Genomic DNA, 26,576 nt, shown 5'->3' with positions numbered 1-26,576 from the left:
GGAAAATGATCACGTCATTAATTCAAAATGAAATTTTTTGACCACGTGACATGAGTGAGATGTATTTTTAAGGACAAAAAGAACTATGTACAATTTAAATTATTTGTCGTTACCTCATGCAGGTGATCGTGTTATGATTATCGAGTAAGTAATACATGATGTGAGATAAAACAGTGAGGAATTCCGTTAGTGCCACTGAGAATAGGATTTTTTCAGCATAGGAAGAAGATAGAGATGATGGGGGGGAGGGGGGAGGAACTCTGTAGAATTTATTTTAAATTGGAAATCTTTGTAAAAACTCATGGCATATTTTACACATAAAAAATGCCTATATGGGCCTCCCTGGTGGCACAGGGGGTAAAGACACAGCACTATCAAGCTATCTCCAGGCATTGCAACATGAGTTCCATCTCCTGCCAGGGAACTACCCACATGGCACAGCAGACCTCTGCTGTCTCGCCCACTGCTCCCCTCAGCAGTGTATTTCAGTAGATCTGCCTGTTCTGCTCCCCACTGTAGCTGGAGAATCATTTCACCACTCAAACCTCTGGCCTATACCTCAGTTCTTGTATGCATAAATAAATAAATCTTTTTTTTTTTAAAAGCCTATTTCTGGAATATTACTCAGCTATCAAAAAAAATAAACTAATGCAATTTGCAGGAACATGGATGGCGTTGGAAGGGATCATGCTCAGCGAAATAAGCAAGAGAGAAAAAGAAAAATACCAGATGGTCTCACTCATAGCAGGGATTTAGAAAACCTAAATAAGGGACCAGGAGAAAGATTAATTATAGTAAAGTAAAAATAAAAATCAACAAGCAACTATAAACCAGAGACACACTATTGGGGGTGGGGGGAGAAGGGAGTAGGATCAAAACAAGTGGGATGGGAATTGTATGGGGACTATAACCAAGATGAAAATGCATACATTGTGCAAAAATGAAAAATGATGTAAAAAATACACAAAATAAAAGTAAATAAAGCCTATTTCCAATTTTATTGATGAAAAATGCCTCAAAACAAATCTTCAAATAAAAAGAATGCTAGGGGCCTCCCCGGTGGCGCAGTGGTTGAGCGCTGGGTTGCGAAGCTGCCCGCAGCCTCTGTAGCGCTGGTTCGATCCCCGGCTGCTCCCCGGCCCTTGGAGGAGGGTCCCACATGGCGCGCAGACCTCTCCTGCTGCCCACTGCTCCCCTCAGCAGTGTACTTTGGTCCTTCTGCCTGCTCTGCTCCCTGCTCTGGCTCAGGTGAATTCTGTACCCAGTGCTTGTATAAATAAATCTTTAAAAAAACTATGAACCAGAGACACTTTTTGGGGGGGTGGGGGGCGGGAGGGGAGGGATTGGTGTCAGAATGGGGGGGTTGCAATTGTATGGGGGAATATAAAAATAAAATGTATTATTAAAAAAAAACATATGTAATCTAATAACTAGGCTAATTCAAATGAAACATTACTAAACTCTGTGCAACAACAGAAAAAAAAAGCACACACTCGATAAATAAATAAATAAACAAATAAATAAAAAGAATGCTAGCACTTACATTATGGGGTCCTTAAATACCAATTTCAAAAAAGGGGAACAAGGAACTTTGAAGAAATATTTGAAGAATAGGAAATATATAAGATGAATATGAAAAAGCTTTTCATGCCAGAAAAATAAATACTGAGAACCTACTACATGGACCTAGGAGCTAACCTGAATGGACACTCATTGGATAAAGATGGAGAATTTAAGCAATAATAAGCCGAATTTAAGCAATAATAAGCCTCAATTTCAATGAAATAAAACACATCAAATAGATTTAAACTAATAAATTTGCAATAAAACTAGAAGAAAATGTCATTAGTGACATTTGGTGAATTAGGGAAGTGTTCCCTAATAAATGAATTATGTATTAATCTTGCCTTCCCTAGAGGAACTGTATCTCACTCTACCACATAATAGATGAGAAGTTTCTCTTTGTTAAAATATCTCAGCCTATAAGTGATGAGTTACCGAAAGATCACTATTTTGCAAACCCCAAAGAACAAGTAAAGGCTTTACACAGTGGTAGCTAATATCAGAGACACACAGACATATTGTACTTCCTGATGTAAGTATACACACCATCTAGGCAATAAGAAGTTTCAGTCTCATCCTCTCAAAAGTAAAAATTGAGCTTGATTCTGTATTTTTGAGCTTGTGTTTTCAGCTCTTATACCTACCAATGTATTGATAATACTGAGAATACAGCATGCTAAATGGCCCTATGAGGATGCAGTCTTCAAAATCAAGACCACACACAGCTATGTAACATAGTCTTCAACCAAAAATTTTCAAAGAAAAAATGGAGAAGAGATATCCCAATCAATAGTGATGTATGAGTTTTATTCAATATTTGGATCATGACTCAAATTACAAAGAAAAATCCCGAGACAATAGGGAAAATTTAAAACTGACCACTATTTGGTAAAACATTAATTTTTACATATGATAATATTATGATCTTATTGTAAAAATAAGGGCCCTTATAGAGATATATACTATAATTTTCATGGATAAAATAATGTGTGTGACATGCCTTAAGGTTATCAGAGCGGAGGAGGCAATAAATGACAGAATATTGGCCTTGAGTTGATAGTTATTAAAGTTGATGATGGAGATGTGGGTTTCATTATATTCTCCTCTCTACTTTTGAATTAAGTTTCTAAAAAGTTTCTGTAAAGTTTGTAGTGAAAGCTGGCAAAGTCAGAATCAGATATGGTTCTCAACCTGCAATGATCTGGACATAACTTTCTGATAAAATACAGGGAAATTTTTTAAATGAATTGTTGATAACAGAAAGAAAGAGTTATCTGGGTAGAGTGTATTTCTGATTACTGAAAATATACAAGGTGGCTATTAAGCAAGAACCGGGGATTTGAATTAAGTTACATTTCAGGGTCATTACAATTAGGTGGTCTATTTTTTTTCAGTACCTTCTTCTTAAAGACAACCCAATTCAAAGCCCTAATTGCAAAAACATGCACTTCATTTATTTCTATAAGCTTGCATAATGTACAGGAATATAAAGAAGAGTCTGGGTTACAGAGCATAGGCATAAAAGAAAAATGACAATGGACATATAAAACATTCCAGGAGAACAGGAATGATCTAAAAAGAAAAATTATATAGACCTGCAATGCTTAATTTATGTCTGCAGACTGTTCCATTGGATTTCTTTCAGTTCACTGACAGATTAGAATAATTTCTTCATAACTAGGTAACAAACCCAAACATCAAGTTTTTAAGACACTAATTTAGCTAAGTTTCAGGAAACCAAGCAAAGAGATAATTAGAACACAATCCTATGCTGCCTGGGCCTAATTTGCTTTGCTTTGCTTCAGACATACTAATTTAGTATGTCTGGGTCAGAATCTACCCTAGTAGGCTTTTTACTTAAGGGTCAAAATTCAACTCACCAGGAAACTAAAAGAGAAAAAGAAAAGACCAAAAAGATGCATTTATTCCAAGAAGTATTTAAGACTATTCTATAAATCTTGCACCAAATATTTGAAGAGACACTATACAGACTTGACTTTTTTTCCTTAGCATAAAGGAAGAAATTTGTTATCAGGTGGTTCTTCTCCTTTTTAATCAAGGAGAAGAATAATCAGTGAATCCATTTTTTTTACTTTGTCCACATCATCTCCAACAAGAATAGTACCTCTGCATTGTGAGTCCAATTTTGATTCTAACCTATGTAATTAACTAATCAAGTCCTATTTCAGAAATTTATACTGTTATTCTGCTTTTCTCCCACTGTAATTTGACTTCACCTAGTATGTGCTAGTTCTTTCAGTTTATGCCATTTGCATATGGATTATCCATCACTAGCTTAGAATCCCATCCCTAGGCTGCAACTAACAAGGATTTTCTTACATTTGAGACACTGGAAAAATCACATTGATATGCATGTGCATTCTAATTGAAGATGGTTATTACTTTTTACTCCCCAGGCAATTCAGGCATTTTCTTTTTTCTGTTTCTTCTCATCATTGGATTGCGAAGAATCATTTCTTTTACTTCATAAATTTCCTGGCAAAGCTCATTGCCAACCAAAATTAAGGAAAAACAGCATTCCAGATGCCTCCCAGATAATTTTAGAATTTGAATTCTCAACATAGGACATCTGAAAGCATCATCATTTTTTAGAAACAGCCAAATTCATGTTTATGAATTTGGAAAATGATAAAGTCTAAATGACCCAGTGTGTCCTCACTTTATGTCAGCAAACACTTATTGAGTACTTAACCAAAAAAACTCTCATCACTGGCAGAGAGATAGGTTAAAATAAGCCAAAAAATGTGCCTTGATCACTAGAACTCATTCCAATATTGAAGGAAAAGTAAATGAGAAATGAGCAATTTAGAGAGACTGTTTGATAAAAGAACTTGAATCAACATGTTCAAGAAGACAATCAGAGATTAGGTGAGTTCAACGGTCAATGCTATCTGCTCTCTAGCAGAAAATGAGTTACTAATTAAAGAAAAATCTTGACTAACATCTTGATAAAAACAACTTTGTTTCTGTTAACAGACCCTCATGTTAGAGTGGGGTCCAAAGGGACAGACTACCCATGTATTTTTAATCTTTGCAAGTAAAGCTGAGAAGATAAATTATCAGTATTCAATACTGATAATTGAGCATATCAGTATGCTCGAGGAAATTCATAAAAGATTGTAATAATTTGCACAAGGAAGGAATGGGTATTTTCTGAAGTGCTTCACAAAGTGGATCATTCATTATAAGCCTGTTCTGGGAGCATTTTGAGCAGTTACTTCTTGGTTAACCTAATTTTCCTAATATAACCACTTCTATCCCAGCTCTCATCTGGGACAATGAAATCACAGGAAATTATTACAATCATCATGAAGTAATCGGTCAGTACTAAATAGGGTTCTGCTATGGTATTTGGGGACCAGCATCAACTGATAGCACAAACAACAAAATTATCAAACCCCTACCCATGTGTTCCTCCCACTCTTCATTTAAGAAGGCGCCATGACCATCTTGCTTGCTATTTTATCCTTGGTGTCAGGAACACAGGTGTTGAGATTAACAAAAAAATAAACGTCTGCTAAATATGAATAAATGAATGAACAAACAGAAATCTGCCTCTCAAGAACTTCAATACAGTTGGCATTTCCCAGATTGTAGAACAAATATGGCTCATACTTGGGATGCAAGCTTGCTTTTCTTGGAATTATCACTTATGCATTGATTCGGTACACATAGTTTTAATAAAGAAGGGGTTATTATTTCAGCTCAGTTGGTTGTGTTTGAACTTCTAAATATTTGTGGCTAACATGTGTCTCACTGTGCCTAAACTGTTTATGCAGACAATATGGTTATGTTCAACACCTACTTTCCTCCTGAGACTGGAATTTTGGTAGCCAGTAGGCAAAAAAAAAATGCCTATATGATCATCCCCCAGGAAAAACCCTGGGCACTGCAGTCTCTAGTGAGTTTTCCTGACCGGCAGGATTTCACACACGTCTTCTCAGGTCCTTGCTGAGGAAATAAGTGCTTTCTGTGTGATTCCGCTGAGAAGAGACTCAGCGGCTAATTTTCTCAGGGACTTGGCCCCATGTGGCTTTTCTTTTTTGCTAATTTTACATGGATCCTTCCACTGCAACAAATTATAACCATGAGTATGACTACATGCTGAGTCAAGTGAATACTCCTAACAGAGGTCTTGGAGAACCCCCACGACAGGGGACATACTGAGTTTTAAGTAGTAATGAAACTAAAGGTATACAGCAGTCCAGAGCTCATGCAGTAGGTTTGAGGTCAAGATCAAGTTAGGGGTACATTGTTCACATGCTCTGTTTCTATACTCAAAATTCAAGCAGGAATAAGCTTAATAAAGTATCTGTAACAGTGTAATCCCCATGGAAAGAGACATTCCAGGTTCCCTGGCCCACCCACAGAAGAGTGTGGCTGAGTGGCAAGGGGAAGCTAAGAAGGACATGGGAGAAGAATAGAAGAAGACCTAGAGGAGGCACAGGTTGCAGAGAGATATGTGAAGAAGCCACTCTTGCTTCTTGGCCTTAGACTTGTACCAGGGCCTTGGAGGACACAGAAGGAGACACTTGAAAGAGACAGGTGTAGGTGAGAAACCTGTGGGAAGGCTGACAATGGCAGCCTTATTTTGACTTGTATCTTGATTTTGCTTTTTACCTCCCAGACTTGCCTGGTCCCTCCTGCCCCTTTCGTATGGTTCCCTGCCAGAAGATGCCTTGGACTTGTAGCAAGCTTTTGGGCCTCAAGAGGTTCCACTTTGGGCCAACTCTGTTTGGCTGGGCATTTACCTTCAAGCAGAGGGGTGACTTTGGGTGTTTAATTGGAAACTATTTTTTATGAATTATTTTATATAATTCTTACATCATTTTTCATTTTGCACAATGAATGCATTTTCATTTTGGTTATATTTCCCATACAATTCCACTCCCTTTTCTGATCCTAATCCCTCTCTCTTCCCCCCCGGCCCCACAGTAGTGTGTCTCTGGTCTATAGTTGCTTATTGATTTTGGTCCCTTATTTAGGTTTTCTGGATTCCTGCTATGAGTGAGACCATCCATATTTTCTTTTTATTTCTGGCTTATTTTGCTGAGCATGATCCCTTCCAGCTGCATCCATGTTGCTGCAAATTGCATGAGTTTATCTTTTTTGATTGCTGAGTAATATTCCATTGTGTATATATACACATCTTCTTGATCCAGTCATCTATTTTTGGGCATTTGGGTTGTTTTAATTGGAAACTATTTTAACAATATTCTTTCTCTTATCCCGATTGCTTACTAATTCTATTAAAGTTCTTTTCTATTGAAGGGTGTCACAAACTAGGAGTATGTTTTGTTTTCATGCAGTGGATGGCAAAACCCACTTAAAGCAGGCAGGTTTGAGGATACTGGGGTGCCCCTTAGTCTGTCTACTAATACATCTAGTCCATATTTAATTTTTTTTCAGTTAATTAAGTTTGAGGGAACTCAAATACTTTTGTATAGGACACAGAGATACTGAGAAGCCAAAATGAGCACAACAAACCATGTCTCAGCTCCCAGAGGTTTCTACCAGTAAATCATTTGCTGCCTGGCTGGAGTCTGCCCATGCTCAGGATGTCTCCCAATTGTATCAGAATATGCCACATGGTTGTAGATTTGCACCATGTTGCATTTTCAATTAAAACTGTTAAATGGGGTGTTTTAAAAGGATGATTTCCAAGCTGCCAGGACAATAATGCCACAAACTCCACCAGATTTTATTAGAGTCAAATGACAGCATAAATCATTAGGAAAATGTGTGCCAACCACAGAAACAGCAATGCCTCAAATTCTTGGAGTACTAAAGTCTATCCAGTTGGCTGAGAATGAACCATGTGGCTTAAAATCATTTTTCGCAATTACTATCCTAGCTAGTTCATAGTTTTTGGCAGATATGCCACACACGCATAACCAAACTCAGCTAATTTTCACTCTGCTGATCGACAAATATGACTTTTTTTCTCTCCCTAGAAAAGCCACCCAGCAAGCTTTCTTGAAATCTGAGGTAGTACATCAAAAAGAAAGCCCATTTGTTACAGTCTGGTTTTAAGGAACGCATATTAAACAGGCCACCCAATAACCATCACAAAAAATTCTACTGTGCTAACTAAGATGATGAGTTTAGAATATCAATCACACCCACAAGTAGAGTCAGATAGTCAAATGGCAAGATTTCATGAGTCCTTTACTTTTACTTTTTTTCTTGTGACTCAAGCTTGCTTACTTAAGGGAGGGGAAAAATGGTTAAGTTATTTACTATATGTTTTTCCAAAATCATTATTAGCTCTTAAGAGTTAGACATGAAACAATAGATACTACTGCATCCATTCCCTTAAGCAATAAAATATTTATGGCAGTAGGAATCAAAGAGCTTTTTTATTAAACTTATATTTTCATCCACATTTCATTTCCAGGGTGTCTCTAGGGACTGCTCATCTATAGCTCCCATATTGAATTCCATGTGCAGATGTGTGTTTCATTATGATTTCAAGAACTATGAATCTATTGGTAACTGAAAAATTCCCTCCCTCCTACAAAGAGAATCATGCTGCCTATGAGGGAGATGTCCTACAGTATTTCCATTTCGGCATCTGTATAATTCTGTAGGGGATAAAGGGACAGTTAAGGTAGGGTTCACAGGTGGCTTCAACTAATAGATAATGTTTTATTCCATAACATTGGGTAGATGAACAAGTATTTGGGGTATTCTTTAAACTTTTTGTATGTCTTAAATATTTTTGTAATACTTTTTAAAATATTTAGCACCCTAAATTTGCTTGATTATTATTCTATGACTCTTAAGTATGCATCATATAGCTTTGCTGTCTATAGAGTCATATTGAATTTTCTTCACTAGGTCAAAATGGTTTATTGTGCTAGCTGGGTATGTTAAAACCATTTATATTATAGCAATTTCCTAAAGCCTTCTCCAGCTCCTCTTGACCTTTCCTATCTAATATCCTCTGTCTGTGGAGTCTCTTGAAAGAATATATAAGTCCAGGGTGTTTTCAATCGGTGCAGATAAAGTGAAAATGTCTTCTCCTATTAACTCTGATAGTTTTCCAAACAGAAAATGTTGTCAGTAAATAAAAGGTATAAGATCAAGAAAAACAAGTTAAATGGACTGAGTTGGCTTTAAAACATCCCTTAAATTTAAAAGCCCTATTTCCCCCAGCTGATAATGGGCAGAAGGGAGACAGTTGGCTCACAGGGCATTATGCTTGAAGTATGGTAGAGAGTGAAATCTCAAAGGGGTCCCTCGCATCAGTACCAACTGGGCAATTGTTAGAAATGCAAATCCCCAGATCTCCGCTGGGGGGCGTGAGAGGGTGGGCAACAATCCCACAGATGATTGTGATGCCTGCTACTTTGGAAACCAAGTTGGAAGCCTCACAATTGGGTATGTTTTGAATACCAGCATCTGCCTCGGGTAAATGCTGTGACTTTGAAAACTAACTTAACTTTTTAATTTCATGTGTAAAATGAAGACAATAATAGTTCCTAAATTCACTAGAATTTTGGCAATAAGATAATAGATGTAAAAGTTTGGCAAAAAGGCTTGACACCAAGCACTCAATAAATGTGAGCAATCACCTCTCTCTAAGTTATCACAGATTCACTTTCATTCCAGTTTACTTATCTATTCATTCAAGTAGCATGTATTGAGCATTTATTTACCACATGCCTGGCACTGAATATTTTTTTAATTTCTTTTTTAATTTTTTTAAGGATTTATTTATTTTTATTTATACAAGCACTGGGTACAATCAGAAGCACGGGAGGGTGAGAGAATTCACCAGAGCCAGAGCGGGGAACAGAACAGGCAGATGGACGAAATACACTGCTGAGGGGAGCAGTGGGTGCAGCAGGAGAGGTCTGCGCGCCATGTAGGACCCTCGCCTGGTGGCCGGGGATCGAACCAGCACTGCAGAGGCTGCAGGCAGCTTCGCAACCCAGTGCTCAACTGCTGTACCACCGGGGAGGCCCCTGGCATTGAATATTATAGGATTCCTGGCAGCAGAGCTTCCAGATCCTGGCTGCACATCAGAAATACTCAGGAAGCCCTGACATGTAATTCTACTGCCTGGGAGCTCCACTCACCAGCACATAAAGAGTCTCCCACGGGTGCCAAACTGACATGCTTTAAAAACTACTCAGGAGATTCTAATGGAAGAAGCAAACCTGTAAGCAACAATTACAGCCCAAATCCCAAAGCTCAGTGGCTGGACACAGGTATATGATCCCAGAGAAACTTCTAGGGGAGGAGTCATTTGCCCAGCAAGATTTCACTGGTATTATATATGTTTCCCTGCTTTGCTAACCTTAGAAATCACAAACAATTTTTTCCTAAATTTTCAGTACTTGCTACCATGCTGGACAAAGAGCAGATGCAGGAGAAGGTGCAACAAGATGTAACAGAAAGTGGGCTCTGTTTCTAAGATCAGATGCTCCCAACTCTGGGAAGCATGAGTGTGCCATTTCAGGACAGAGGAGTAATTGTCCAGCCATCATCTCCATCACACACTCACATTCCCCTGAATATATTGTCCAAGCTGCAAGGCTAAACATAATAGTTTCACACCCCACTTTCCAAGGGGAGGAGTGAAAAAGGCAATGCTTTTAAATTAAGTGAAAAAGACACTCAGGCACACTTCATGCCAATCTTGAATATCCATTCTCCCATAATAAAAACAGAATGACAGGGAGGAGCCTAGGCTAAAGAGCTTCAGGCAGGACCCCACTGAAGCACCCTCAAAAACACTGTGGCAGGGGCTCAGATAGAGGAAGAAGATGAAAATCAGTACCTTGCCTCAGCTGTCACTGATGTGTCACCAGAATGTTCTGAAGAACGCCCCCTGGACATGCAAGTCCACTCTTTTTTGACTAGTAGCAATTTAAACAGCAGATAAAAAGGAAAGCACAGGTATTATAATTAAGTCAGAGAGAATAGCAATTATTATGATTTGTCGAACATTTTCTAGTGTCAGACACTACTAAAAGCTTCTCAAGCAGTATTGCATTTGATTTTGGTAATCTTGTTCCTCTATGATCCTTATGTCCTAGGATTTTTCCCCTCTTGTAATCCCCCTCTCACATGTTGGCACATGTGACCAATGGCAAATCACAGAACTGTTTCTGAGGTTAGATCACAAAAGACATCACCACTCTGGACATGACCTCTTGGATCACTTCCCCTGGGGAAGTCAGCACAAGCAGCCCTATGACAAGAGGCTCATGTGGATGGGAACCAGCGGGTAACTAGGGCACTTTGGAAGTGGATCTTCTAGCGCTAGTCAAGCTTTTCAGTCTTCCAGCTGAAACCCCAGATACCACAGAACAGAGGCATTATCAAGGCTTTGATAATGTATATGCATTGTATATGCTTGACCTACAGAACCCATGAGAAAACTATTGTTTTAAAAACTAAGCTCTGTGATTTGTAATGCTGATGGCTAACTTACATAAGGTCTAGATACAGCCATGCATTGCTTAATGACAGGGATATGTGCTGATAAACTCATAGTTAGGCGATTTCATTTTTGTTGAACAAGACATAATTACACAAACCTAGAGGGCATAGCCTACTGCCTACCTAGACTACATGGTGTGGCTTATTGTGGCCACTGTCATATATTGTCTGTTGCTGACAGAACATCATAAAGTAATACATTAACCGTACTCTTATTTTAGAATTGAGAACAGTTTAAAGGATTCAATCATGGGCATAGTAAGTAAAGAAATGAGAAGTTGAATCCAGATTTGTAAATTTGAAGTTCTGGCTCTCATCCTGTTATATTGCTACTGACAGATAAACGTAAAATGTGTAAACCTATTTCCCATGGCTTTTGTTAAGTAAAAGCCATTACTGAACAGGAAGCTTTGAAGCATGTTGCTGGTCCACAAGATACTTTGTTCATCCTACATGGCATCCACCATCCTACCTTTATTTTAGCCCCTTCTCTGTGGATAGACTAGAAGTTCCTGGAGGGTAAGACTAGAGTTCTCCTTATGATGGCACTTTAAACAAAGAGGGGGGGGGTGGTGATAGGCTGCAGGGCTAACCCTATGTGCTCTCATCAAACTGCTTGGCTTGGCATCTCTGCTCTCCCACTTTGAGGTTGGGTCACCTTAGGCAAGGTACCTAAGTTTTACTGTTTCTCAATTTAATTTAATAATAGGGTCAATATTCACACACTATTATTTACACTACTTTAGAGAAATGCTCCTATAGCACATTATCTGGCACATAGTAAGTGCTCAGTAAATGCTTCCTGGGCCTCCCCTAAAGGCGCCGTGGTTGAGTGCTGGGCTGCAAAGCTGCCCACAGCCTCTGCAGCACCAGTTCGATTCCCGGATGCCGGCGAGGGTCCCACATGGCGTGAGAGACCTCTGCTGTCGTGCCCGCTGCTCCCCTCAGCAGTGTATTTCATCAGTCTGCCTGTTCTGTTCCCCGCTCTGGCTCTGGTGAATTCTCTCACCCTCCCGCACTTCTGACTGTACCCAGTGCTTGTATAAATAAGAAAAAAATAACAATAAATGCTTCCTATGTTAATTATTACTGTGTTGAAAATGTTCAACATTTTAAATGGCCCAACAGAATCTCTTCCCTTATTCTGAAACAATTTCTCCTATCAAAAGAGCTTTTCCAAAGAAATAGCAGCGGGTCTTCAGAGTGAAGAGTGCACCATACAGGCATTTAAACCTTTATGGTCACCAGGCGGTCAAGGTGACACCTCAGCAATGAGTCCAACTAGGGCGAACCCTGCCAAGCAGAATTTTGAGAGAATCAGAGAGAGCTGTACTCCCACTGCCTAGCAGGACAAGTACAGAAAGTCATTTGGTTCTTTCAACAAGACATGTAAGGCAAGGCGGGTTTCCCCCAACCTGACATTCTAAACAAGGGTGAAAAGGGATTTTGCTTCCATCCTATCTCTTAATCCCATTACACTCTTATCATTTTGTCAGTGCAGACAAAGCTCCTTAGCTCCTGCCAACACTCTGAGGCCTTCCCTTATGTGTCACTCTTTCTTGGTCTTGGAGCTAATAAGCTCTCAAGTGTCTTACTATCCCCTCAGGTAACTCCTAACTCCTACTTTAGTTGTATTTTTTTCCTAATTCATGAAAGCATTTTCTGTGGAAAATTCTATTTGGGGTCCAAATTATTTCCATCTTTGACTTCTGGGTGAAACTAAGAAAAGAGAAAGTGGAGAAAATGCCAGGGACATTCACCTATCTCCAAATAAACAAATGCTGAGCATGGCAGGGTGCAAGTTTGGGTTCTCCAGAGGCCTCCCCCCGAACCTCACCTCCCAGCCCCAGTGTAAGAGAGAAATTTTTTAAAAACATTATAAACTACAAAAGTAAGTAACAAGTGAAGAATGTCCCAAGTGACTGGGACAGAAGACCTATGAGAACAGAGGAAGGAAAAACGGTGAGAGATGAGGACATAAGGAAAGGCACCGTCAGCTTCAGGGGTAGCTCTGAAGGATGGATTAGCCCAGCCAGAGGAGATGGGAAGGGCAGAGAGAGCACTCCAGACCAAGGGATGAAAGCAACAGGCAGGAAAGCGCAAGCAGGTATGTGAAATGTCTTGACTTTATAGAGAAGCAGGGAGAGCGATTGTGAAAAAAGATTCAGGGCAACTGCATTGGCAATAATTACCAATAAATATTTTCAAAAAAGAGAAAAGTAATGGTCATTTTGCAGATTACATGACAACTTGATGATATATGGGTTCATAATAAATAATAAGCAACATAGCTAATGCATTTTTCAGCAGTCATGAAGATAGACCCAGGATGAGAATATTTCCAAAGGTGGCAATGTCAGGTGAACTGGTGGATCATGCTTTGTAACATGTTAAGTGTGTTTTGCTGCAACCACTTAACTATCTACAGATCAAACACTTGTCCAATCAGTGTTTTCTTAGCCAAGTTTTAAAAACTAGTACCTGAAGTAAAAAGGCACATATTAAAAAACTTAAATCAAAAATTGCCAATAGTCATTTCAATGACTTCTAAGAGTCAATATCCATTAACAAATTGATTTCAAAGAGGAGTAAATGCATTATCAGAGTGAATATATGTTTCATAGGTTGAAGAGGGTCTGTTCCTTACTATATTTTCTTATCCTCTGGCTCAAACTTAGAAAGTTACTGCTACACAGTGGTGGGTCTGAAAGAGGAAAAAGTCCCTGGTCACTGTTTCAGGGACCTCCCAGTCTCAATAGGTGCTTACTGGGCAACACAAGACTGGATGACACTGCCCTGGGCCGGGCAAGCTTACCATGTACCACATGCTGGGCCACTTGGGATCATTGAAATAAGTAGACTGGGCACGGTTGAAGTCATAATCCCTCTTCGTCCGTTTTTTTACCACTTGCTGTTGGATCCACTCCACCTGCCAAGGAGGAGGATAGTTGGTGAGTGATCAAGTTCCATCATACATGACAGCTAGCACAGTTAGCACAACATACATGACAGCTGGAAGCATTTCCCCTATTGAGTCCATTCCTTTCAAGTCATGGGCTTCATTCTGGCAACCAGATCTCTAAGTCCAGATGTTCCAACAATCTCTAAAAATCTAGTTCTAGCTTGTTTTTAATGGGGGAGGACTTTTTATTCTTTCATGACAGGTAATTCATATCTCTAAGCAATTTACTAGCCTTTTAGCTTTTTTAGGTGGCATATTTTGCTTACATTTTAGTGCAAACCGAAAGTGATAATTTTTAAGGTGATTTTTTTTTCAAGGTGATTTTAGTAAATCTTTTCTGTAAAGATCCAGATAATAACTATGTTAGGCTTTGCAGGTCATATGATCTCTGTTGCTCTTAGGATACTGATTCTACTGTTGTGGTGCCAGAGACAATACCTACATGAATGGGTACGTCTGTGTTCCAATACAATTTTATATACAAAAACAAAGAGCAGACTCAATTTAGCCCACAGGCCAGTTTATGACCCCTGCCTTATTCTATCCATCAAAAAATTTTAAACATCTTACTATTACACATAAAATTTTAAATTGTTCTGGAATCAAATGTTCTGGGATCACACAATAGTTTTTAAATGGCTTTCTAGAATATAATGTGGTAGAAGAAGCACTATTTGTAGGATCAGAAAATCAAAGCCCTGAGACCCATCTCTGGCACAAGGCTGGAGAAGTCACTCAATTTCCTGAGCCATCATCAGCTCCTTATCAGCTATAAAATTCAAACACACTAGATAGGAGATAATCCCAGTATCCTGGCACTTTTAAAAATAGGTAATCATTACATCAGCATAATAATAAGCATGTTTCAATGTGAATGGAGCATCTCAAATATAATGTCAGCCCTGGTGGCATTCTATAATTTGTTCCTAAACTCTCTTTTGTTGATATCTTCTGCTCGGAGCCACTATAGTCACAAAACCATTAAATGCTCTGTTCTACCCGTTATTTCTACTCTCAATGAAGGAATTAAAATGGGGAAGCAAGTAGGGGACTTCTTAGTCCATGGCTGTGATTTCATACCCACACTTTAAGATTTCAAAACCTTTCTCAGCTGCTTGATTAAAGACTATTGGAGGAAAGGGGTTACTAAGGTATTGATTAACACGTACAAAGTGCATAGCTATAAATTGAGTAGCAAGGCCAAAAGCCAAAGACATTTTTTTAAATTTAAATTTTAATTATTTTTTAATGGGGCACCATTATTTTATACCCTTGTAAATTTTTTGACAGCATAGGATTTCTCCCCTCAGGTGTGGTCACTGTAGCTTTCCCACCACCAAAGCACCCATAGTCCTCTACCATAGTCCACTGTGTTCTCCCCCACCCCATTTTCATCCTTTCCCTCTTTCTTCCCTGCTGAATGACTCAGAACTATGGTCAGCTTTCAAGATTTGTCTTTGTTTGACCCTTTAATTTTTCTAGATTGCACATGTAAGTGAAGCCATCTGACATTTATCTTTTTCTTTCTGGTTTATTTCACTGAGCATAATCCCTTCCAGCTCCATCCATGTTGCTGCAAATGGCATGAGTTTATCTTTTTTGATTGCTCAGTAATATTCCATTATGTTGTATATACGATATCTGCTTGATCCCGTCTTTGGGCATTTGGGTTATTTACATATCTTGGCTATTGTAAATAGTGTTGCAATAAACATTGGAGTGTTTTTGTGTTTGGTAGATATCTAGATGTGGAACTGATGGATTGTATGGCAGATCCATTTTTAGCAAAAGCCTAAGAAGTTTCTCATACTGGAAAATACATTCAACAAGAATATTGGTAAGATTCATTTAATAGTGAATTCCTAGTTATATCACTAGCACAGAAAACAGAACCACAAAACCTCCTAAAGAAATGTTAGGTCTATTTCTGGTTAGGATCACAGGTCTGCATCATCGTGTGCTTTCTCTGGTAATTTTTAAAATCCAGATGTCTATTGTTATGCAAGTTTAAAAGCAAAATAGTTTGAATTGATTTGCAATATGGGCACTGAACAGAAATGTTCACAGAGGACAAATTCTATGACATTGTAAAATCAGTGCTGAATCCAGAGGTACACCAATCCAGATGCCACAATAATAAAGTCATGTATTAACCTGTTTGTCCATTCTTCCTTGTCACCCCTAATTATTGAAACCTTGACCTCTGCCAGGTACTATTCTGTGCACAAAGGATACAGCAGAAAGCAAAACCAGTCTTTTCCTTGCTCTCTTGGAAGTTAGTTGGTTAATTAATTAGAAAAATCTTAGAAAGTGATAAGTGCTATGCCAGGAATTGAAATAAGAAGTGGGGGCAGGTAGATAATGGAAGTCTCACTGAGGAGGTAAATTTAACCTGGGATCCAAAAGACAGTGATATGACAATCTGCAGGAAGAATATTGCAAATACTGAGACAAGCTAAGATGCTAAGAGTGAAAAGGACCTAGGCAGGAGGTGTGTATGGCTGCAGATATCGGTCAAGGTAGAGAGTGGAGGACATGAAGTCAGAGAGGCAGTGCAAGGATACACAGGGCTCTACAATTCTGGTAAGGAGTTTGCCTTTCATTCTAAATGTATTAGGAGACTTCTGGAGGGTTTTAAGAGAAAAGATGTGATCTCATTTATAATCTTTAAAAATTTAAATGTTTGAGTTAGAATTGTGGAATAACAGTCATCATAAAACAGTGAACACAACAGAATGATACCAATTAACATTCTATAATTATGTAAGAGGCAGAACACTGGCCCCCAAAGATGTCTGTATCCTAATCCCTAGAAAATGTTGATCTGGTATGATATATGGCAAAACGGAATTATGGTTACAAATGGAATTAAAGTTCCTAATCAAATAACCTTAATATAGGGAGATTAGCCTGATATATCCAGGGGACCCCATGTAATCACAAGGATTCTACGAAGTACAAGAAGTCAGGAGAGAGTCCCAGCAAGATGTGACAGTAAAAGGAAACCAGACAGATGCGCTGAAGCTGTCCTTGAAGGTGGGTGTGGGGGTGTGACCCATGGAATGGGTGGAAGATGGAAAGAGTGAAGTAGTGCATTGTCCCCAGAATTTCCTAAAGGGGACACGGGCATGTTAGCTCAGTGAGACTGGTATTGGACTTCTCTCAAGTAATTTAAGCAAATAGTACAGAACAGAAAATTCAATAAACAAAAAATAATACTCTGGAAAATGAAGGTTTTTCTGCTCCTGTTTTAATTAATCTAGTGATTCTCTGGCACTAAATCATTCTACTCTACACATACACACACACACACACGCGCGCACATTGAACTAAAGGTAACACATGATATCTTTTTTTATTTTTTAAGATTTATTTATTTATACAAGCACTGGGTACAGTCAGAAGCACGGGAGGGTGAGAGAATTCACCAGAGTCAGAGCAGGGAACAGAACAGGCAGACCGATGAAGTACACTGCTGAGGGGAGCAGTGGGCAGCAGGAGAGGTCTGCGTGCCATGTGGGACCCTCACCGGCGGTCGGGGATTGAACTGGCACTGCAGAGGCTGCAGGGCAGCTTTGCAACCCAGTGCTCAACCGCTGTGCCACTGGGGAGGCCCATCACATATCTTTAAACTACTGGACAATAGTTGCCAGAGAAGCTAATAAGGGTCTTGTTTTTTCTTTACTTCAAAATAATTTTTTTAATTTAATTCAATTTTTTAGAAAACACATAAAAACTAATGTAGCAATAAAAATGGGTGTAATTATTTTTAATAATTTTTAAGTGACCATATTTCTAAAAATATATGAAACAAAATCAATTTCCTTCTCAACTAAAATGGAGCAGCAAACATGGGCATACACATAATTTTTCTATTTCCAGGAACCATCTTAGTCTCTTCATTTCAAACAATCTAAGGAGTGATTTCCATTTACCCATGTATCCGTTCGTAAGCACTAGCTCCTGCTCTATACCAGACACTGCTGGGAATATAAAGATGAGTAAAAATAGCCTTTGTATTTGACAGCTTTAACATCTTACCAAGGAACATCTAGCAAGTATCCTACAACTCTCCACTTCATAAAAATGTAGTTATGAATGACATCTGACACAGGTCCTATCACTGATTAACTAGACCATCTGCAAAAAATTTAACTAAGCAAATTATATTTGCAAGCCTTATATTCCTATCTGTGTCTTAACCCAATAACATTGAATTAGTTCATATTTGTATGCTTTGTACAAGAAGGCAGCAGATCTGTTTAGACAGAAATCTTTTCAAATTAATCTTACATTGGTAGCAGCCTTTCCAAACAGAGACTCTATAGATTCTGCACTGCCAACATATATGTATGCATAAACCATAAAGTGCAAATCTTCCCCCGTGTGGACTCAATGACTGTTAGAAATCAGGACAAGTCTATACTGTGGTAGGATGCATAATTGTTTCTACAATGGCATGCTAATTAGGCACTCGCCCATGCACACACACATACTCACAAAAGTCGACAAGTAGGGTAAGTATGTGAGAAAAACAAGTGACAGTCATTTTCCTAGATGAACTATGGGCAATAAAATAGAACAAAATATCTTTAAAAATAACAGCTCTGCTATAATTTTATCAAACAAAAAATGTATAGTTACAGGGTTTGGTGGCTAGAAGGTAGTATAGCAACTTGGCACCTAGAATTGACTCTATGTGATCACAGAGCTACAATACTCAAAAAGTACAGTAAGGTTTTTTTCAGTGTCAAATACCATGTATTTTGCCTTGGTTCTTTATGAGTATATAGACCCATATTTTTTTTCTAAGTGGGAAAAGCATCTCTTGGATCAGAAGATTTCTATGACTGGAAAGACCATATTTATATTTTTAAACCATAATCCATATGTCTGTCCTCGAGCCCTTCAAGAAAAAGCTCAGAAGTAATGCATTATTCAGGTTTCACTTCTTGCCAAGAAGCCCAATGCAAAGAAAGGACTCTTAGAAATTCAATTTCATAAAACTATGATCAGCCCAGGAAAATAAAAGTAGTCTGCTTTCCCTCATTGGTTTAACTTATAAATGTTCTGTTTCTTATATATTAGGAAGTACAATTAATCTAGAGAATAAAAACCACAGGGCCTTTGAAATCATCGGTCTGCCACCATTAATACAATGTTTTCATGCTGCAAGGTTTTAAGAACACACCTCTTCTCATTCAGCTCTCCTCCCTACACAGTCCCAGAGAACATCAGGCATCGGCCTCTTCAGAATCTTTTTCTAGACCAGATGTTCTTTTTCATCAGATCTCACCTGTCACACAAAACCCACTAGCTGGTAATTATAGGATGCTTACCCCTATAATCTCTTGAACCCATCTCTCATTATTTTGGAATTTACCAACTTTCTGATGCTAAACAACACACAGAGAAGGTAATTTATTAACAATAGGAGAAAAGGGGTAATTATTTTTTTATATATTTTTCATTTTTACATCATTGTTCATTTTTAAACAATATTTGCTTCCCCCCACCCCCTTGGATGTTATCATATGAATATACATTATGTTATCACATACATACAAATAAAAACCAAATTATAATGGTGCAAGAAAGACAAATACTGCATGGCATCACTCACATGAGGAATATTAAAAAAAAAAATCAAAAGCAAAAGGAGTGCATTTATGGTTTTTGACTGCTGAATAGTATTCCATTTTTTACATATACCACATCTTCATGATCTACTCATCTATCTGTTTTTGGGCATTTAGGTTTCCAACCTTGGCTATTATAAATAGTACTGCAATAAGTATAGAAGTGCAGGTTTCCTTTCAAATTAGTGTTTTTTTTTGTGTTCTTTGGGTAGATACCTAGGAGTGGAATTGCTGGGTCATAGGGCAGAACTAGTTTTAGTCTTTGAGGAGTCTCTACACAGCTTTCCACAGGGACTGGAAAAGATAAACTCAGGCCACTTGCACAACATAGATGGAGCTGGAAAGATTATGTTAAGCAAAATAAGCCAGAAGGAGAAAGATAAATACTGGATGGTATCATTTATAAATAAGATATAGAGAAGAAACTAAGTAAATGATCAAAAACAAACTTTAAAACCAACCCTAAAAACTGACTACAGATTTGAGGCATCTAAGAGGGGAGGGAAAGAAGGAATGAAAACAGGAGAGGGGAGAGGGCACACAAGAGACTATGGTGGAAGATGATGCGTGCTTTGGCGGTAGGTGAGGTACGGTGACCACACCTGAGGGGAGAAACCCTATACTGTCAAAAATTTAACAAGGATGTTAATAGTGGTACTTCATTAACAATATTAACAACAAAATATCAAATGAACAGATAGTAGAAAAGGGATAGGACTTTATCCTACATCTTTGTCTATACAGGTAAATATGCAAGGTTATTTACAGAAGCACTGCTATTAAATAATCTGAATATCGATAGATTAAATTAGTTAAAAACCTAATGGCATATCAATACAATGGCATACATTTAACCAAAAAAAAAGGGAGAATGAAATAGACGTTATGAGATGAAAAAGAACAGTCTTCATTAAAATGAAAAAAAAAAGTCATATGCAAATAGTCTATAAAAAATACTATAAGCTTTGCATTTCTCTCAGTTGATTCATTCCACACATGAAAATCCTAACACTGGGCCTCCCTGGTGGCGCAAGGGGTTAAGCACTGCACTATGAAGCAATTTGCAGCCTCTGCAGCACAAGTTCAATCCCCAGCCAGCCAAGTAGCAAGCTACACGGAGCAGCAGACCTCTCCTGTCTTGCCCACTGCTCCCCTCAGCAGTGTATTTCAGTCAGGCTGCCTGTTCTGTTCCCCACTCTGTCTCTGGTGGATCCTCTCACCCCCCATATCTCTGGTCTGTACCTTTGCTCTTGTATGCAAAATAAATCTTTTTTTTTTAAATCCTAACACTAGTTGCTTTCTGGGGGAAAAGTAGGTGACTGAGGTACAGAGATAGAAACAAAACCATTTACTATGTACCCTTTGATACCTTATTCCTTTAAATCTATGATAATATGTTACTTATACAAATAAAAATGTTTCAATTTACCATGTTCCATTCATTATTATCACATAATCAAACAATTTCAATGTTACAAAATGCCTAAATTACAACATATTTTTAAAAAGCAATAATGAGAAGTATATAAAAAGTGTCTTAGACAGTTTTATATTATGCTCTAACATAACAGATATTGAAAGAATGATGGGTAAATAACAAAAAGAAGTGGTAGTAATTTGGAGACCTTGGTTTATAAACTTAGATTTGCCACCAGTCACCTGTGTGACCTTGCAAAACTGTTCCAGGCCTCTTTTATCAATAAAATGAGAGAAGACAGACTCAATACACTCTCCCTTCTACATGTGAAATTTTATCTATGTAGTCCTATTCTCTGATTTGACTGGGAATAAAAAAGCATGTGCTAAAAGCAGTAAAGGAGTGAGGTAGGTGCTTCAGTTGGTAAATGTTCTTTTCATTCTGTGAAGGAGCAAGGTTAAGATTTAGAAAGCAGTGTAGTAAATTATAATACATGTTTTGTGATTTGAAAATAAACAAAAAATAAAATACATGGGACTCCTCTTTTCTATCCTTTTTTTAAAAAAATCATTTATTTATGCATACAAGAGCTGAAGTACAGGCCAGAGATACAGGAGGTGAGAGGATTCACCAGAGACAGAGGAGGGAACAGAACAGGCAGACTTACTGAAATATACTGCTGAGGGGAGCAGCGGGCAAGACAGGAGAGAGGTCTGCTGAGCCATGTGGGTAGCTCCCTGGCTGGCTGGGGATTGAACTTGTGCTGCAGAGGCTGCAAAATTGCTTCATAGCACGGTGTTTAAACCCTTGCACCACCTTTCCTATCCTTTTTTGATTCATGTTGACAAAATGGGGGGAAAGACCATGGAAAGATTTCTCCCCTGTTTTCTTCTCTGACATTTTAAATAAAATAGACAGAATTGTTTTGATTTAAAAAAAAAAAAAAAGTATGAGTTGAGTGCATAGCCTTATACTTTAACTTCTTTGCTATAAGAGGACTGATGAAGACAATTTAGCACCAACAAACTGCTCCCAAGCCCTAAAATCTGAAGCCAACATATCCCATTTCTAAGACTCTGGTTAAGAAATCAGAGTTAATCAGTGAAAGAATCAGAAACTCTTAAAAAGTAAGTGTTTAGATGAGGGTATTATATTCTTGAAATCTTGTTCCCTCTAATAACTGGTAATTAGTGAGTTGTTAAATACTAACATTGTTTTGATTGTTAACTTGATTTGAGTCACTTTTTTTTAAAAGAAAAAAACCACAATTGCTCGAATTCTGTTTATTTCAGATTCATCTGAACAAAATAAGCCTTATATTTTATTTGATGGAGAATTTTTATTCAATTTGCTTGAGACAGACATTTTGAATTGATTTAAGGACTGCACACTTCACAGACTTATGTTAGAGAATCATCTTGTCAGGAATACTGGGAATCTGACAATTTTGAAAGGTCATTTGAACAACAGAAGTTGTGAAATAAATACTGCATGGACATTCAGAATAGCATGATAGAAGATATATAGGCCAAAGTGAAAACCTTGAATTGCCATGAAATTTTGTAATTAGTGGGCTTTCTCTAAGAGAACCACAATTTTAGAAATATGTCATCAATTTAAACTCCATTTTGTTTAGTGAAAAACTCACAGCACTATTGTTCTAACTATATTACTTACTTTCTGAGAATTAAAGTCATATTTCTCCTGTTGTAATATGCTATCATTTGCAAACATCTAAAACTGTAACTTCCTAATGTGTTGCTTATTCCCTCCACCGCCTTCTGATGAGATAGCATGTAAAAGGGAAAAATTAATGGTTACATCCATTAAAAAATTAAAATTTCTACCCCACCCTCAGGGCCTTTCATTGTCTATGCATTGCTATGTGGTTGGCACTATTCTGGATGCTACAGAATCACAGCAGATAAATAACCAAATCCTGCCTTCAAGCAATTTCCATTCTAGTGGACAGCAAGCATGTAAATAAATAAAACCTATTTTAGACAAGGTGGGAAAGAAAGTCATCTTTGAAAGAGATATTTTATTATAAGAGGTAAATATGGATAATAAGGAACTGGCCACATACATGCCTCAAAGACAACATTACAGGAAATGTAGGTAGCAAATACAAAAGCCTTAGAGTGACTGTGTCTGTATTTTTGTTCACAGCTCATACATGTGCTGTAGAGGCCTATGGTCTAGAGGTGAGTATACCAGTAATGCATTTTGCCATCCCACAGTTAGACAAAGAAAGTTCACATAGGTCATCAAAGCTGATTCCCAGCCATCTGGTCAACTACTTTCAGGTTCCCATGTACCAGAGATATGATCTATTATAGGAGGGAATGGAGGTTCATGGTAGGACAAACTCAGCTGAAAAAAAAAAAGCTCAGTAAGCATGAGGACCTCAAAAGTCTGAATATGGACCTAAATATGCCATCCAAATAGCAGGGAAATTATAAAACCACTTCTAGGCTAGGAAAGGCCCCAAGTATAAGCACAGTAAGCACAAAGAAAGGGTAAGAGAACAAAAAGCAATTTAGTGTAACAGCAAGTGCAGAACACTGTATTAGAAATCAGAAGACATACTTAATCCTATTATTTCTGGCATATCAACTACCACCTCTGCAACTTCATGAAATGAGAACCAAGTAACTGTCAGTTGAGTAATCTTCAAAACAATTTAACTTTAAAATAGGTTATACAAAAATAAGGAAGTTCTTTTTGCAGCCATATGTAAATATCTAGTGTGTGTTCTTTAAACCTGTAGTGGAGTTCAGTGGGGCCAGACTTGCCACATGTGCAGAGCTATGAAGTGGGAAGGCGCGCCAGCTGAGTCACTGGCAGAGAACCAACAAACACCAGCCTGGCCACTCTGGGCAAATCACAGAAGAATGCAAAGAATCTTGCATCTTCTAACTTGGATTTCAGACTCTTCTATTTTAAACTTTAGGACAATTAATTTAAGCAATGAGAAGAAATTCAATAACAATTTTGATTCTCCAAGTATTAAAAGGAAATGGAATTCTAAAATACCTAAAACTAATTCTACTGTCTGAATGCCACCTGGGGTTAAATTCACACTTTTGATTAAATGCAATTTTAATGCAAGGATTAAATTGGGACAGCACATAATTCCCTCCAGCTTCACTCTAGGATCAAGATTATCACTGCGCTGAAAACACAGTGACATGACTTGATTCCATGTATATTTGCCTTTTGAATAATCATCCTCCAAGCAATTTGAAAACCAACGCAATATAATTAATAAAATCCATTCAACGTTTAAAGTAAATATAAGTTATGTCTCAGTCTGCCCTTAGTATAGCTAGGTTTTGAATATTGGTAAGAATTTTTTTACCAATAAAAGATAATTTTTACCTTAAAGCAAAGTGTTAATCACATAATGGATTTCAGTTCTCTTTGACCAATCCTGCAACTCTGTGTATAAATCATTCAAGATATTCCCAGATCTGTACTTGCAAAAATTGGATGTCCTCAAGTTGTTTATCGAGTGAATACAAAGAAGAGCATTATTTTGTACAAAGTGGCGAAATTGTTCAATTCAGCTGCGATTAATATAAAAAAGAGGCAAAGGCTGGCAAGGGAAAAGACACTCATTCTCATTATTTCTCTAAGCAGAAGATATGGGATGATCTGCTAAATATCAAAAGTATGTCAGCTTCTTGCTTTCTAATATAACAAAGAAGTTGAATCCATGTCTCTCAAGCGAGGATTATTTATGAAAGTTATAGTCATATAGGGAGAAACACCCTTCCCCAGTGACAAATTCTGCTACACTGCACATATTGTCTCATTCTCCTAGCTATTTAAATATAAATAACAATGGCTTTTGTTTCTAAATTTCCATGAACCCTACTGCATAATTTGGATCACAGCACAAAAATATGGGGGCAGGAGGAGGTGAATAAGTAAATTCATACTTGGGTACCTAAGGTTTCATCCATTTTGTTATTTTTTCAATGTGATGCCTTCTTAAACTTTGGTAACTGCAGTTTTTTTTTTAATATTTCCAGCATCTTTAAACTTCTTCATTGTCCAGATTTAGAATCTTGGAAATGAAGAAAGTGCCAATTGTTATATTGGGCAACCTCTACCACTATGAATCAAATAGAGTTGGGTAAAAATCAATGTCTTTTCTTTCTCCTGTTGCTATAAGACAAGTGTACAACCTTAGGAAAAATGCATGAAGTTTGCACAATTTTTTATGTTCTCTTGGGGCTAACCTAAATTCTTAACCCTAGAAGTTTAGGTTTAAGCTTCAAATCTATAAGTCATATGAAGCGACTGGTAAGAAGTCTGACTAAAGACCCCCCACTTGAGAGAAATGAAACAGGTCTTTGCTTTCCACTATATTTCATTTTATTTCTGAACTCTAACCTTACACTTGGCAGGGAGGGCAGGGTGTTTTGCAACCAAAACACTGGAATTATGGCAGCTCTTAAACACCATCATCACACTCTGAAATATTTAGCAAACAGCTACTTTGGTCAGGGTTGGGGAGAAACATGCCTTTCAGTCTCAGGGAAAAAACACTGTCCAAAATCCCTGGGTCAAAGGAAAGGGATTGGCATTTTCTCACTTAAATATAGTTGCCTGAGGCAAACCAAGTGTTTTCTCAATTTCCTTGCTATTCCCTCACCTAAGAAACCACTGATGAGGCTTTCAGCAAGGTGGTACTCAGCAAAACTTACAGGTCAGAGCACATAAAAATCTGGAGCAAGGCCTGAGGTCTGAGTGAGGTGGCTGCTTCGGCCCTCGGAGAAGCAGCACCCTGGCTCCTGACTTCCTAGCAGGCATGGTGTCGCAGCAGGAGTGCCCAGTCACTCCACTGGGCCTCCTGCCCTCTCAGCTCCTTCAACTAGTAATTCATACCCACCACAGTCAATTACAGGAGCCCCAGGGGCTGCGGCTAAGAGGAGAGAGAAAATACATTTTCATCACTGTCATCAAATCTGACACATTTTCAGAGTGAAGACTCAGAAGACTGCCCCCAACAAGTGTCCTTTTTTCATGCTGTGTGTTTTGGGTGGCTTACCCTGGAGTCTGTTGTGTCAATGTTCAGGGAAATATTACACATCTGCCACAGCCGAACCCGGGGGCAGTAGGCAATTCTGTCTCTGTTCCCCACCCCCTAAGTTCCACTCTGGCACATCAGGTCCTAGACAACGGAGTGCAAGCTGTCTTGACCGTGGTTCCCAGCCACCCTACTGAGCCTTGGCTACTTGAGAAAGGGCCTTTAGAGTTGTTGCGCTGCTTGAGTGTACTCCTTAGAGTTTGTTCAGTAACACTTAGCAACTCAGAATCTAGGTGAGGGAACACAGAGGATGATCATTGAAACTACAGGCTAGAGGAAATTTGGGGGTTATGCATAGCTCCCATGAAGGTCCAGATAGGCACGGGCAGTATCTGTGACTGCCTCTGGCCCCCCTAGGAGACCGGCAGTGACTTGACCAAGACTTATACCCAGTAAGGAATCTACAGAATGGTTGACTTCATT

The 26,576-nt window shown here is 38.3% G+C and overlaps 1 protein-coding gene across 1 annotated transcript in view; it reads right to left on the bottom strand.

Annotated features, from left to right (window-relative positions):
• Positions 1-26,576, bottom strand: part of PCSK5 (proprotein convertase subtilisin/kexin type 5) — a gene marked incomplete at its 5' end in the record, with an annotated part of 282,220 nt that overhangs the window by 186,552 nt on the left and 69,092 nt on the right. Inside the window, one exon of the mRNA XM_084236534.1 lies at positions 13,853-13,966. Coding sequence (XP_084092660.1) covers positions 13,853-13,966 — 114 coding nt within the window. The remainder of the gene's footprint in view (positions 1-13,852; positions 13,967-26,576) is intronic.

This window comes from Talpa europaea (genome assembly GCF_964194135.1).
Source record: "Talpa europaea genome assembly, chromosome: 7".
Lineage (NCBI taxonomy): Eukaryota > Metazoa > Chordata > Mammalia > Eulipotyphla > Talpidae > Talpa > Talpa europaea.
Note: the sequence above shows the minus strand (reverse complement) of the source record. Positions and strands in the feature narration are given on the sequence as shown.